A 15,656-nucleotide genomic window follows, 5' to 3' on the forward strand; every position below is an offset into this window, starting at 1 on the left:
AGTGGAATGCCTTAAAGGATCAGGCCTCTTGACTGGAACCCAGCAGTCTATCATTTCTCCAGGAATTTGTAGCAAGCATGCTGCCTGTGTCAGTGCATCGCCTCTGTGGAGGCAAGTCCATACCATTGGCACCTTACTGGAACTGTGCTCATGGGCTGCAGTCTCTAGACCTGACTCAGGGGTTTCAGCCATTTCATTCTCAGATGTCTCTGACATCTGAGCCTTGGGTGCCCCCAAGCTTCAGGGGTGATGCGCAGAGAGGGTCCTTCCTTTGCTGACACCACAAGTCCCCCAGTCTCTGAAATTGCTGGAATCCAGGGTCATGACACCAAGAGAGCAGGGAGACTTGAACCCACATAGAACCATTAGATGGGGAAAGTCCACCTCTTGCCAAAAGATTCTTGGGAGAAGAAGGTTGTCTATGGGGAGGATTCAACTTCAACAGAGGTTTTCATGGATGTGGTTCAACGTTTCCCTTTTTTAAAGGGAAATTCCCTTATTCCGAATAGGATTCCTCGCAAGAAAAGGGAAAGGTTGACAGCTATGCTCCTTATGCCTCTGTTTCATCCAATGGATGGATGTGTCCCTGTTAAATTGAAATCAGGATTGCAAACAGACTGTACCTGCAATTAGGGGTGGGGTGAAATCCTGCCCCTGCAGAAGGACACTCTGCAGAGGGTAGACACCCACACCCTAGCAGTTCTAGCAGGTTTTACCTCAGATGCTTTGCAGGGCTGGAAGAGATTTTCTTAGCAGCCCCAAATAAGTCATTTGACAGCCAGAGTTGGGAGAATGTAAAATGCAAGATCAGGACTGAAAAAGGCGAAGCCGGAACAACTGCTCTTCAAGTAGGATTGGAAAAGGAATTCATTCAGCATCATTGAAGATGGCCGAACTGAGCATGGCCAGTGGATGTGTTGCCCGCCCCCCGCCCAAGGCATGGGCTTTTGCTGGAAAATATGCAACAGATTGCGGCTGTGACCCAGTCACTTAGGAACAAGTTGAAATTGTCAATGGCAATCAGCTAGGAATCATCTTAAAGACAGCTCTGATGTTATACCTATTGATATCATTTTAGACAATAAACAGAAGAATTAGTATTCATTCCCCACTATTTTAAATTATTAATTTAGGCTTACTACATTTGATATTATAGTAGTATGTCACTATATTAGAAATACCCCCAGCTGATGCTGTTCTCCTCCTCCTCCTCCTAATTACAGAACTATTTTTTGACGTTCCTGTAAGAGAGATGGTTTTTAAAAAAACAAAAAAAAAACCCAAAAATCACACACAGCCACCAAACTAGTTTAAATTTTAATTTGCATTTTGGTATGTTCTTTGTGCTTCTGTATGCATTGAGAGACGTGTACAGTGAAAGGGGCAAACTGTAAGGACGCAACGTTTGGCTACATGGATATGACGCAGGCTATTCTCCAGATTGTGGCTCTCATCCATATGAAAATACGTGTATGTTTACTACATTGTACTGAATATTTATGGATATTTGTGGAGCATTTCATCCCTAGACATTTGCACTGGATTCATTGTATTCATATGTATGAATATTAAGTACTAGGAATAATTTAGCTAGCCATAGATTAGTGACAGAGGGGGAAGAGCTAAATTAAGAGCAATAATTTCTTGTGGTTTTTTCTTCTTCATGGAATGGAAATGGAATGAAACTTGCTCTTCACTAGAATGTACTTCCTGTAAGTGATGCACAAAAGGTTCTTTTGCTTGGTGGTCAATGCTGCTTGTTCATGTATTTTAATTTTTAACTTCTGCACCTGCAGGTCTGTTCCAAAAGGCAATCATACAAAGTGGAACAGCCCTGTCCAGCTGGGCAGTGAACTACCAGCCTGCCAAGTACACTGCAATTTTGGCAGAAAAAGTAGGCTGCAACACGCTGGACACTACAGACTTAGTTGAATGCTTTCGGAATAAGAACTACAAAGAACTCATTCAGCAAACTATCACACCAGCTACATACCACATTGCCTTTGGGCCTGTGATTGATGGGGATGTAATTCCAGATGATCCTCAGATCCTGATGGAGCAGGGAGAATTTCTCAACTATGACATAATGCTAGGCGTAAACCAAGGGGAAGGCTTAAAATTTGTAGATGGAATTGTAGATAATGAAGAGGGCGTTTCTCCAAATGATTTTGATTTCTCCGTATCCAATTTTGTGGACAATTTGTATGGCTATCCAGAAGGGAAAGACACACTACGAGAGACCATTAAGTTCATGTACACAGACTGGGCAGATAAGGAGAATCCCGAAACGCGAAGAAAGACCCTGGTGGCTTTGTTTACTGACCACCAGTGGGTTGCTCCAGCTGTCGCCACAGCTGACCTGCATGCCCAATATGGCTCCCCAACGTACTTCTATGCATTTTATCACCACTGCCAGAGTGAAATGAAACCCAGCTGGGCTGACTCAGCACACGGCGATGAAGTCCCTTATGTCTTCGGTATTCCTATGATTGGCCCTACGGAACTGTTCAACTGCAACTTTTCAAAGAACGATGTCATGCTCAGTGCGGTAGTTATGACGTACTGGACAAACTTCGCCAAAACTGGGTAGGTTTTGCCACTTCCTGGCTTTTCCCCTGTGCTATCTTTCCTAAATTCTAGCCATGAGTATTGGGTCTAATTAAGTGCTGCAGCTTTTGACAGCTGCTGTTTCACAGAGTGCTTCTTTGCAAGAGAATTAAAGCAATATTTTCAGAATGCTGGCAGGCAAGGCTAAATTAAAGGGCTTTGGAGGTGTTGCCTGTACACCCAAAAGCACAGGGAGGCAGTGGGATGATCTTTTAGGCAGTGCAGAAAAGAAGAGTCCAAAAAACAAACATTTGCGTATACAGTAATTAGGGTATTCTGATTTTATATGGGAACGTGCGAATTTAGAACTATTATACTGTAAAATGTCATGTGATCTTCAAATGATGGTGGTATATAAATTTAATAAATAATAATAATAACAACAACTAGTTACTATAATTTAAATAGAAATATAGTACATCTCACCAAAATGTGGCTGACCTGTGTGTTTGTTCAGTCTATATACTATCCGGGTGCTATCTGTTGATATGCAACTTCTAGGCCCCTACTCTCCCATTATAATCGAAGTGGATTTGGATTTGGACAGCCCCTCACATAGAGGACACCTGCAAATAGAGGACAGCCCTCTGCAAAGTAGGACAAACAGCCACCCTAGCCACACAGACATCCTTCTCTGATCCTGAAAACTCTCTCTGGTATAGCATTCTTGTACATTTTTATTGTGCTGTGCAGATGGTTTTTGGCAGTAGTGTGAACTTGCCCAGTGCCAGGTTTGAAGGGACCCTGAGCAAGCTATGCACTCCATGTGCACTCCCAAAGCAACCTTACCAGGGATCAGCTGCAGCATGGAAAGGATCAGTAGCCCAGTTTTGGTAGCCTGGTAGTCCTTCTTTCAAGTGCTGAGAGAGAAAGACCAGACCATGCAAGTGCAGCCACCACAATCAATTCCCCCAAAATGACTCTGTGACCCAGTGCAGTACACTCTGTAAACTAGTCCCAAGGGCACTAAGGTAATGAAGATGACAGTGTTTTTAGTCACTTGACTCAGCACTTTTCTTCTTAGCGTCAGGTTCTAGTTTTTTAAAAAACAAAGGAATTCCATGGCTGGCCTTTAAGTGCCCTGGCAAATTCCTGGCCATGACATGTTTCAACTCCAGGCCTGCCACTGTCTCCCTGTCTTGCGAGAGAGAAAAAAAGTCTTCTTTATTCACTGTGCAGAATTATAAATGAGATTCAGAAAGACAGAGTCACTCACCATACAGAGGCACTTGCTGATATAAAGTACTCTAAAACAGCTTTAATCGTCATTCCTTTTAAGGAAGCTGTAGGTAAACCATAGCTCTTTGGTGGGGAAATGGTAAAGTTTTAAAGTGGATTCTCAGTAATTCTGTTGTGAGTAAACAAAGCACAAGTGTGTGTGTGTGTGTGTGTGTGTGTGTGTGTGTGTTTGTAGTGTAGATATGCCCTTCTCTTTTGAGCCAATGGGCATATTTGGAATTTTCAGAAAGCGTTGTGAGGATGTGGCATAACACAAAGTATCTGCTGTGGAGCATGGCATAGCACAAAACAGCTTTTTGTGGGGATGTGTGTCATAGCACAAAGTAGCTGTTACATCTAAAAGAACAGAAAAAGACAGGAAACCAAAATGGTGTGGGAATGCCTCTCCCCTCAACCAAGAGAGAAAAGTCACCCACATTAGCCAACACCACATCACTCATGAAGAAAACCTCTTTGCACCTCTTCTCTATTCAGAAAGGAGGGTGGGTGTCCAGTCCTGGCATGCAATGAAATGTGGGCATGTTTAAGAGAGTGTGTTCAGTGTAATAATAACAACAACAACAACAACAACAACAACAACAACAACAACAACAACAACAATATTTTATTTATATCCTGCCCTCCCGAGCCGAAGCCGGGCTCAGAGCGGCTAACAACAGTAAAAGTAACACAGTTTACATAAAATCACAGTCAATTAATAGAAATACATTCTAAAATCAATTCATTCTAAAATCAATTCAGAATCAAATTAATGGCAACCATTTTGCTAGAGTTCTATGAGGATTACCAAAGGAGGGGGTCACACTGTGCCTTGGCCAAAGGCCTGGTGGAACAGCTCTGTCTTTCAGGCCCTGCAGAAAGACATCAAGTCCCACAGGGCCCTAGTCTCTTGTGACAGAGGAGAGGCCAAGCCATGAACAGAGCAGAAAGGGCAAACAAGTTCTCATACATTGTGGCTTTTTGCAGGATACTTGCTGAGACATTTCACAGGCACCATAGGAATGCTGGGCACATTGCTTCCCTCAGGCACTGCACTAATGCCCCCAGTACAAACTCTGTGCTGTGCAAAGCCTCCTAGATAATCCACCTTTGCTTCATAAGTAATGATTGTTTAGTTTCCTAAAAAAACAACCCCTTTTTTTGGCTGTTGGAAACAGTTCTTTCTCTCCATTGCCTTCTCTCACTACCTGGTGTGAAAAATGATGCATTGCAGTTTCACATAAAAACAATGCTGTTATTAAGGCATGAATGTTCTTGAAAGCCATAGTCCTCAGGTTAAGATTATAAAATACACTGAAGGAAAAGGAAAGTATGGTATAGATCAAACAAGCTCATTGTGCCTCCTCCACAGAATTACCTAGCTGCCTTTCAAAAGATATCAAGGGAACATGGGGAAAAGAGATCTCTCGAAAGAACAGTGTTTCCTTTCCTCATCCAATGAATTATATTAATGTGTAGCCCCTTAAGACAAAGAAGAAACTTCTTGTATATGTTTTGCAAAGGCAAATAAGGAAACATAACAGTGAAGGTAGACATAAAATGCTCATTAATAAAGCTGAGGAAGTACTATTTCTTAAGGAACGTTGCAACGTTTTCCCCTCCAAAAAGCAAGCAGAGTTTGTTGTTCTGATTTTTGCTTTTGAAATTTGCTCCCCCCCCCTCTTTTTTCTTGCCTCGGTATTGAATTAAAATAAATGTCCTTGTGGCACACTAAAGGCCCATAAATCTTTCCAATGAACATTTAATGGCAGAACTGGGCTTTTAGAACTGCAGCTTGACTGCAGTGCAGAGAACAGTATGCAGCAATATCGGAGAATTCAAAGAAATGTGTAGCATCCTCCTGACACATTTCAGGAGTAAGCAGATCTTTTAGTACTTAAGAAAGCCAGGATCACATTGTGTGATGTATTTTCTGCAGTCACTAGCCCCCCCAAACCCAAGCAATTAATTGTATAAATCAAAGAAACTGGGAGCAAATACATCCTTCTCTGAATTGTGCCACTGCTTTCTCTGGAATTGCATAGGGGAGCCCCAAATCCTAAACTAAATTGTCACCTCTAAATTGTCACCATGATAAGAACAACCCCTCTGCAGGCCACACAGGAGGGACCAAAACTGTCCAACCCAGAAGAGGTCTTCTCAATCAAGGCTCTTGAATGGAATTTGCATCATGATGGAGCCCCGCATAAAGGGAGTGTGGTGTCAAAGTCTGAATGGGGCAAACAATGCTCTTTCAGATTTCCTTTCCAATTGATATTTGCCATGGTCGATGCTTGGTGCAATGACATTATCCTTTCTGAAGATTAGAATGTAATTAAATTGCTGCTCATAACTTTGACTGCAGATAAGCATTGCTGTATGTCATCCGTGTACACTATGGCGGTGAGATCAAGTAGGGAATGAGTGAACTGTTCAACCAATGATGAACATTTGTGCATCTGGACTTCCAGTTTCTCTTCTTCTCCTTCTAGCCACACACACACACACACACACACACACACACACACACCTGCTTCAGAGGGGAGGGGGGAGCCTTGTGTGAGCCAATGCCTGTTCATGCTACAATTGGATCTCACCCAATTTTTACCCATATCTGTTCAGTCCAATGGGGCCATTCCCATGGAATTGCATGGAGGAATTAAACTTAAAGGTTTCTTCGAAAGTGGGAAATGGCTCTGCACTGGAAAGGCTAAACAGGTCAGGAGACAAGAGACTTGAGTGTTCTTGTTTTTTTTAATAAAATTAAATTAATTTTAAATAGAGATTGTACACAACAAACATAACAATTTACCAGTAATTATTTTTATATAAAAAAGGTTCTCTCAATCCTTCTGAACTCCCTCCTTCCTTTCATGCATTCCGTTTCTAAATTTTATTCCTGCATCCAATGTTTATGTTATTTTACAAGTGTCATTGTATTCCTGCCAATGATTTCAACTGTTTACAGTGGTCTCTCAGATATTCCAGTCTTTCACAAATATTTGGTCTTCCTGCTTTCTGATCCTTCCCCTCAGTCTTGCCATTTTGGCATATTCCATCAGCTTGATCTGCCACTCTTCTCTGGTCAGTACTTTTTCTTTTTTCCATGTCTGGGCTAAGAGCATCTTTGCTGCTGCTGCCGTTGCATACATAAACAGTCCTTTACTTTCTTTTGGTAGTTCCACACCTATAATTCCTAACATAAAAGCCTCTGTTTTTTAAACAAAGGTTATCTTAAACATTTTTTTTTTCAATTCATTATATATCATTTCCCAGAATGTTGTTAAAACCCCACATGGCCACCACATATGATAAAAGGTACCTTCTTTCCTTTTACATTTCCAGCACACATTTTTGCTATTTTACTAGGTGTCAAATACCAACGGTACATCATTTTCATATAATTTTCTTTCAGCGAACAGCAAGCTGTAAATTTCAAATCCTCTTTCCATAGCTTTTCCTAAACTGTGTATTATAACCAAAATCTCTTGCCCAGTGTATTATTACAGATTTAACTTCTCCATCTTTAGTAAACCATTCTAAAACTAATTGATACATTTTCAAAAGTAATTTCACATTATTTTGCAACAGATCTTTTTCAAACCTTGATATCTCTTTACCAAAACCCTTCTATTTATCCAATTTGAAGATATCATTTAATTGATTATACTGTAACCAGTATTTTAATAGCTCTCTGGTGTCTTCGACCTTTTCAATTTTAATTGATCTTCCACTTCTGTTAGCAGCTCTTTATAGGTTGCCCAATCACCTCTCATATTTAGTTTTTTAACAGATATTGCTTAAACTGGGTTCCTCTCTTCCCAACAATAATGATATATTATTGTTAATAAACAGTGCTTGTAGAATCAAACGTGTAGGTGTTTGAAATATATAGAGAACAATTCCCAGGATGTCACAACCTTCTGTATCTGCTTATTATTTATATTACTGTTATTATTATTCCTGCAGGGTGTTAACAAGTTAGGCTTCAGCATTTATCTAAGGATTACAAAAGCTCCCTCATGATCCCATCTGTCAGTATTACTCATAATTTCAAGCAGTTTTGCACAGGCCGCCTGCTCAAGAGCTAATTTCAGCAGGGTGTACATAAAATTGTAAACTCTCCTGGGTCTGGATTTATACCATACTTCCTAAAGACAGCAAAAATCTTTAGGAAGGGCCATTAATCATTTTACCATGCACCCAACTGTTAATATGATTACTAGGTCGAAATGAGACTGACTATAACAAATATTCCCTATTTGGATTTGCTCTAAATTGACAATAAGCTTTTGGAACTCTGTGACCTTGAAATCCCACCTGCTTTGTTGAAAAGTGAAGTATTTTCAGTTTTGCTAACCTTTTAGTACTCATAATAATATCATAGTCATTGGAGAAAATCACAAAATATGGAATCAATAAGAGAGAATGAATAGAATCTAAAGAGGGTGTTCTGCAATTGCACTGTATATTTTGTGTTCTTTTCTTTTTTTACTAAAAACCAAACTACCTGTATTTTTAAAAAATACATCTTCTTACAAAAATGATGGTCACAGTTCTACACCATTCACAAGCAAAGATGAAGAAATGCAAAACTCCAGTTTAACTTGTCTTACTGAACACACTGCAGTCCAGTTCCTTAAAAGAGATTTTCCCAACCACTTGGCCTTCAGATTTTTCAGACTGTGAGGAACGCAAGAGCCTTGGTGAATGCTTGCCATGTTGCAACATTTCTGGCAAAGCAATAACACTCTGGGTAGAGGTTAAACTAGATTCTTATAAAGAGTAATGCAGCACCCCGCACTGATAACACTAAATGTAGAATTGAAGGAGGGGATAGTGTGCCACTTCTGAAAAAGCCCAACCTATACCCCATGGTAATTAACAACTGCTGCCTTGTCACAAATACTCTCTTTGGGGGCAAGGTACATGAGAGGCAGATACAAGTGGCAACACCACTGCAGGTTCCTCCTAAAGGAGACTGAATATCTAGACCAGTGTTTCCCAAACTTGGGTCTCCAGCTGTTTTTGGACTACAATTCCCATCATCCCTGACCCCTAGCTAACGCTTATCTAGACCCATTCCAATCTGGGTTCATAACTAGTTTGGGGACTGAAACTGCCATAGTCACCTCTGTCAGGAGAGGGGTGTGTGAATGCAAACCTGTTAGTCTTACTATACAGCTTTTAATACCATCCTCTTAGACCCCTCTACAGGAGATAAGTATTTGGGGTACTGTTTTGCAGTGGTTCCAATCTTCTCTCCAGGAATGGTTCCAAAAGGTAGCATTGGATAAGTGCTCCTTGGCCCCCTGGAACACTTCAGCTATTGGTTGCTGCAGGGCACTATATTGTTTTCAGACCTATTTTAATATCTAGATTATGTTGTTGGGAGTCATTATTGGGAGTTTTGGAGCCAGATGTCATAAGTATGCCGATATCCTGAGCATGCCCAGCCCAAAAAGGACAAATGGTTGATAGTTTATATTCTTTACTGAGAAACCACACACATTACGGTAGCTCAGAACATGAACATGACTAAGTAGATGGCATCCCTTCCCCAGGCTTGTGCTCTCGGCTGGACTGCTGGAGCAATGGCATGGCCATGCTTCCACCCTCATTTGATGCAGGCACACAAACAACCTGAAATTTCTTTTATCGCTGTGCCTGTCTCTCCAAGCCCATCCTGGTCCTGGAGTACAACGAGGAAGGTAATGGAGCAGATTCTACTGCCCCACTCTCAGACACTGTCTCTTCCTCTGCTTCTTCCTCTGCTCTTAGTTCATTCTGCCCTTCCTCTGGTCCCAGCTCCAGCCCCACATCCTGCACCTCCTCCCTCATATCCAACTGCACAGACCCTTCTCCTTCCTGCAGCCCTGGCTCCAGCTTCACAGTAGGCACAAAACTCCATATATCACTCTCCCTTTCCCCTGGATCAGCTTCCAGCCCCACAGCCTCAGCCACACACACCAGCAAGTCCTGCCAGCTGATGATATCCAACTCAATTTCTCTGTAACATCTGAATTGGGAATGGGTCTGAATGCACTAATGGGCTAGGTGAGGGCTAATCAACTGTCTGAATCCTAGTGGGTGAGTGCTTCCTGGATCTCAGAAGTCAGTATGTTGTGTGCCCGGGATGGGATCACACTCTCCCTGAAGGAGGAAGTTCATAGCAAGCATTGATCTGACTGCACACCAAGTGGAGGGCTATGTGCTTGCATTTCTCAGGGTCAGATAATGAGTGATAGCACCAATCAGCTTTTGACCATCACTACTGCTAGTACAGCCCTTTTAGGGGTGTCAGATAAGAACAGCATACCGGTTTAATCGAGTGCATATTTCCATATACAGAATATGTGTGCAGAAGTCTGTTCCTGTATATGTGTCTCTTTAGCTGTACTGGAAGTTGTGCTCCTGGTATTGAAAGGATCCCTTCCTCATCATAGTTCCTGTTGTCCCCCCCCCCCCCATAGTATATTTAGCTTTCTCTGGTGTGCTGTCTCTAACATAGTGGTCATTGTCTGCTATGAGACTGAAATATGGTCACTTTCTTTCACGCAGAGTCTTGAAAACTTAATGAGCTTGCAACCTGGAATGTTTAAGCAAGTATTCCACGGGGTCTCAATATATATTTGTACTGTTTATGTTTGTAAGAAATAACTGGTGTGGCTGACTAGCCTTCCAGTAAAATCAGGAATACCTAGCCCCTCATGTTGTACACACACACACACACACACACACACACAATCTGACATGTTTTCAATTCCTAAATAAGGAAGCAACTGTTGGGATACTGCCAGGGAGACAAAGGCCATCATGACCCCACGTCGATTCCGGACAATCCATCGATCTCCCATAGACACACAGTATCATTCAATTAGCGACACGAACTCCAGAAATAGCTTGCCACATTCCAGAGCTGATGCACACTCTATCAGCAGATAATGCACAGCGAAAGATGCATGCAGGAGAGCATTATTTACAATTTTATTCAGCGTTGGTCAGAACAAAGAAAACAAGACTGCCTGCATTGATGTCTCAGGCACAGAGAGAAAACGAAAGCATAGACACAACATAAACTTCCTGTGAACAGGAAATACGCAGACTCTGTGACTCACAAAGCCTGCTCCCTTTTAAGGTGGAACGGAAATATCCTAACAGCAACATCCAGAATCTTACTGTACAATTAATACTTAGTGCATCATTTGGAGGTTCTGCACTATTCCTCTAATTGGCACAGACCTCAGACCTCCTATGCTTACAAACTGCACACTGTTTGATGGGCCCACTACAAGAACTAGGTTTTGAGGAGAGGGCAGTGCTGCAAAACCACTAAATGTCAAAAGATATGACAGCAAAAGGCATTTTGTGTTCCAGCCTGTAACTGGAGCTAGCATATGAAATGTGACAAAGGGTAGTGGCTGTTGAAAGCGGGAGAACATTAGGAATCAAAAGCAGCTATTTACTGATGCGGTATTTCCAGTTCCGCCAGCTTTATTCCTCAGTGTGCTCACAGAAATGAGACTGAAATGCTTGCGTGCAATCCCCTCCAAACAGTACTGTTTAAAATGCCATTAAGTGAGCAGAAAAGGCACTGTATAAATGTTTGCAGCATACACTTTGATGTGCTACCCTCATCACTAAATCTCAGATGGCTTTGTACATGATGGGTTAACTCCTTTTGCTTCTGTTTGGAAGCAAATTGGTAATTGCAAGCTTTCTCATAGGAGGGCGTACCACTACTCTTCTTTCCAAGAGTTTTATTCCCACTTGTACCATTGGCAAGTGCATGCACACACATTATTATCATATACCTCATTGGTAGAGCATCTGCATAGCATGCAAAAGGTCTCAGAGCTGGAAAATATCCCAGGTGTGAAACTGGGCAGCTATTAACAGTCAGTGAATATAATACTGAGCTAGATGCTCCAGTCATCTGACTCAGTATAACTTGACAGCTTCCCATGTGTCTGTAGTGGAGAACTGCTTGAGAAGTCTCCCACCGACATACACAGCCAAAAGTACAAAGGCATTCACTTTAGACCTGGATGCAGAGGAAACAAGCATAGGAAATGATAAAAGAATCAGCTCAAACACAGAAGATATACCCCACATTTGAGCCTATTTGTTTGGATGGTCCGAGAGGGGCTGTTGCCCAGTGATAGAGTACAGTCATACCTTCGGGTTGCGAACGTGATCAGTGTGGAAGGCACGTTCGCAACCCACAGCGCTGTGTCTGCGCACACGCGTGATGCAATCTGGTGCTTCTGCGCATGTGCGAGCACCGAAACCTGGAAATAACCCGTTTTGGTACTTCTGGGTTTGGCCCGGTCTGCAACCTGAAAACTCGCAACCCACAGTGTTCATAACCCAAGGTATGACTGTACTTGCTTTGTATGGAGGTGGCCCCAGGTACAATCCCTGAGTACTCTAGTTAGAGTTGGAAAAGACGTCTGTCCATGGTGCTGGAAAGTTGCTTCAAGTTTAGTGTAGACAGTACTGTGCTAGCTTAACAAACTTAGTCTGACTTAGTAAAGGGCAGCTTCTAGTATGCAGCAGGTCATGTAGTACAAACTTCACAGCATTCTGCAAAAACAGGGATTAAACATTAAAGGAAGCCTTTGCATACTAATGCACAGTTCCATGGCAATCAACAAAAGCTGTAGTGAGAGCAGGCAGTTAATTTTAAAGAAATGTTGTACATGTACTGAATCTTGCTGACATTTTGAACCAGAGAAGAATTGGGGGGGGGGGATAGCATTTGACTTCTAATGCAGCCAAGGATTACTAGCTGCAAAAGCTCACATTCCGAGCTAAGTGATATCAAACTTTTGTAATGTTTCTATATTATAGAAACATATCCCCCCCCCTTACCAGAAGGCTACATTTTCCTGTTATTCTCCAAAGATTGCTTGAATATTTTCCCACATGGATGATACTGAACTATAACCACCAGAAATACACTGCAAGCTATTTAATTTGATGCATTTCTTAAGACGGCATCCCTTATGTGGGGGTATACTTGTCAGAAAAAGTAAAAATTGAGGATGGTACTTGAGGATGGCACTTCGCCCCATCCTGTACCTTAGGAGCACATTTTATCTCTCCATTTCATTTCAAATTTCAGGTGGAATAAGAATCAACAAACTCCAGCTTCTTAGGTCTTAGCTTCTGCAGAATATGAGCATCAAAATGAATTAAAACAGGTTTTGACAGTATTATATACCTCCCTCTCCATGGAGGCGCAGATTGCAGCTATAACAAAGGCGGCATTTTTTCATCTCCGCCAAGCTAAGCAGTTGGCTCCTTACCTCTCTCGCCCTGACCTAGCCACTGTGATCCACACGACGGTCACCTCCAGACTGGATTATTGTAACTCGCTCCACGTGGGGCTGCCCTTGAGACTGACCCAGAAACTCCAGCGGGTGCAGAGTGCCGCAGCGAGACTCCTTACGGGGTCTTCTCTTAGAGATCACATTCATCCGGTACTATACCAGCTGCACTGGCTCCCGGTGGAGTACAGGATCAGGTTTAAGGTGCTGGTTTTAACCTTCAAAGCCCTATACGGCCTAGGACCCTCGTACCTACGGGACCGCCTCTCCTGGTATGCCCCACAGAGGAACTTATGGTCTTCAAATAAAAACACCTTGAAGGTCCCAGGCCACAGAGAGGTTAGGCTGGCCTCAACTAGAGCCAGGGCTTTTTCGGCTGCGGCTCCAACCTGGTGGAATGCTCTGTCACAAGAGACAAGGGCCCTGCAGGACTTGACATCTTTCCGCAGGGCCTGCAAGACAGAGCTGTTCCACCTGGCCTTTGGTCAGGGCGCAGCCTGACTCCCTCCTTTGGCAATCTTTACAAAACTTTAGTTTATGGTTGCCATCAATTTTGATTTTAATTAATTTTTATAATGTTTTTATAATGTTGTACTGTTTTAGTGTTGTTAGCCGCCCTGAGCCCGGCTTCGGCTGGGGAGGGAGGGATATAAATAAAATTTATTATTATTATTATTATTATTATTATTATTATTATTATTATTATTATTATCATCATCATCATCATTTGAGAGGTGGGATTGGTATTGTAGTACATAGATTAATGGTTTAAACAACCAGCATACCTTTCAAGATGCAAAATGCGTTGTCGTCATCATTTTTGGACTAGTGAATATTGGCATCTCATGTTTTGACATGAGTTCCTGGTCAAGTACCATATTGTCAAAATCATAGTTATTTAGGTCTACAGCTGGTTCTGTGCAGCTCCTGATCTAGCAAGTCTACTTTGAAGTGAAGTGAAGTCTACCTTAGCTGAATTGGGATCATATTATCCCACTGCTTACTCTTCAGGATTTACCAGATCTTCCCTTCCCTTCCCTTCCCTTCCCTTTCCTTATTTGTAAAACAACTAATACTGTGGCATTCTTTACAAACAAAATTAATAGGTTTTGCCGAAGATGTTGAAGTCCTGCAGAATGGAAACAATAGTGTTTTAAACATGGCTATTGCAACATAAGGTTTGCTAATAATATTAAAAATAATAATGCAGTATCAAATTATTTCCTTAGAACTAAGCACACAATATGCAAAATTCATAAATTATATAAGCTAATGTTCTCCCCACATTGGGCTATTCAGAAGTTTTAATGCTGCATTGAATGGCAAGAGAATTTCCCTTTCGTTAAAAATAGTAATAATGAAAGGCTAATTCTGTCAAAGGAACAGAAGGATATTATTAAGCTTAAATAATACTTTTGCCTGCTGTAATAACCAGCAGCTCTGTTTGAACAATGAAGGAACCTTTGGAGCATTTAATTGTGCTTATGGATATTTTGAATATATTTTGAAAAGTTGTAGCATTCTGCGAAAAGCAATACTGTAATGCTCGTTTCTAAAATAAATGAATGTAACATGTTTGGAAATAAAAATGAGAAACCTTGGTGTAATGCATTCTGCACTCTGGAGCAATATTGAAAAAGCACTAATTCGTCAAACAGAACCTGAGGAAAAAATGTAGCTTGTAACAAAAGACAGAATGCTGAGCTTAGCCATTGCAGTGCAACAAAGATATTCACATATTTGTCTTATTTTGGGGAAAGAATACATAACTGCTGTTGAAGCATGAAGCAAGGCTCCGTATCTCATAAATATTATCCCCCCACCATTTCTGTTTTGAAAGCAATGTGAGTCCTTTGTTGCAGTGTCTAATAAGGATGCCTAATAATCAGAGTAATGATAATCACTCTGATGCAACAAGACGATCTCTCAGTGTGGAAACAGATTTCCACCCATGGACCTTTCCTTCTGTATGCATAAAAAGGCTACTGGCAAGAAATGGGCATTGATTGCCCATGGGTGAGCAGGCAGTGCTTTCCCATCCCCCTGGTGCAACTGATGATCAAAGCTGACAGCAATGGCTATCTGGGTGAAATAGAGATTGCTCACTGCAGCATGCCTTCCTGTGTTTGCAGTTCCTTGATATGCACTGGGCATGTGCAGCAAAACACTGGGAACCTGCTGCATTCTCCCAGCTGTCTTTGCCACTGATTAGGCTGTTAGCAGAACTTTCAAGAGCCCATGTGGTGTAGTGGTTAAGGTACTGGACTAAGACCTGGCAGACCAGGGTTCAAATCCCCACTCTGTCACGAAGCTCAATGGGTGACCTTAGGCCAGTCACAGCATCTCAGCCTAACCTACCTCACAGGGATGTTGTGGGAATTAAATGTATACCACCTTGAGCTTCTTAGAGAAAAAAAAGTACAATATGAATGCATAAATAAATAAATAAATGCTCCCTTAGATTTTCTTCACTATTTCAATTACCCACATTTCTGTAAT

The 15,656-nt window shown here is 41.7% G+C and overlaps 1 protein-coding gene across 6 annotated transcripts in view; it reads left to right on the forward strand.

Annotated features, from left to right (window-relative positions):
• Positions 1–15,656, forward strand: part of NLGN4X (neuroligin 4 X-linked) — a 160,016-nt gene that overhangs the window by 139,357 nt on the left and 5,003 nt on the right. For all 6 annotated transcript variants that reach the window (XM_081858679.1, XM_081858678.1, XM_081858683.1 and 3 more), the window contains one exon: positions 1,797–2,586. In XM_081858679.1, coding sequence (XP_081714805.1) covers positions 1,797–2,586 — 790 coding nt within the window. The remainder of the gene's footprint in view (positions 1–1,796; positions 2,587–15,656) is intronic.

Source organism: Podarcis erhardii, assembly GCF_964252035.2.
Source record: "Podarcis erhardii genome assembly, chromosome: 4".
Lineage (NCBI taxonomy): Eukaryota > Metazoa > Chordata > Lepidosauria > Squamata > Lacertidae > Podarcis > Podarcis erhardii.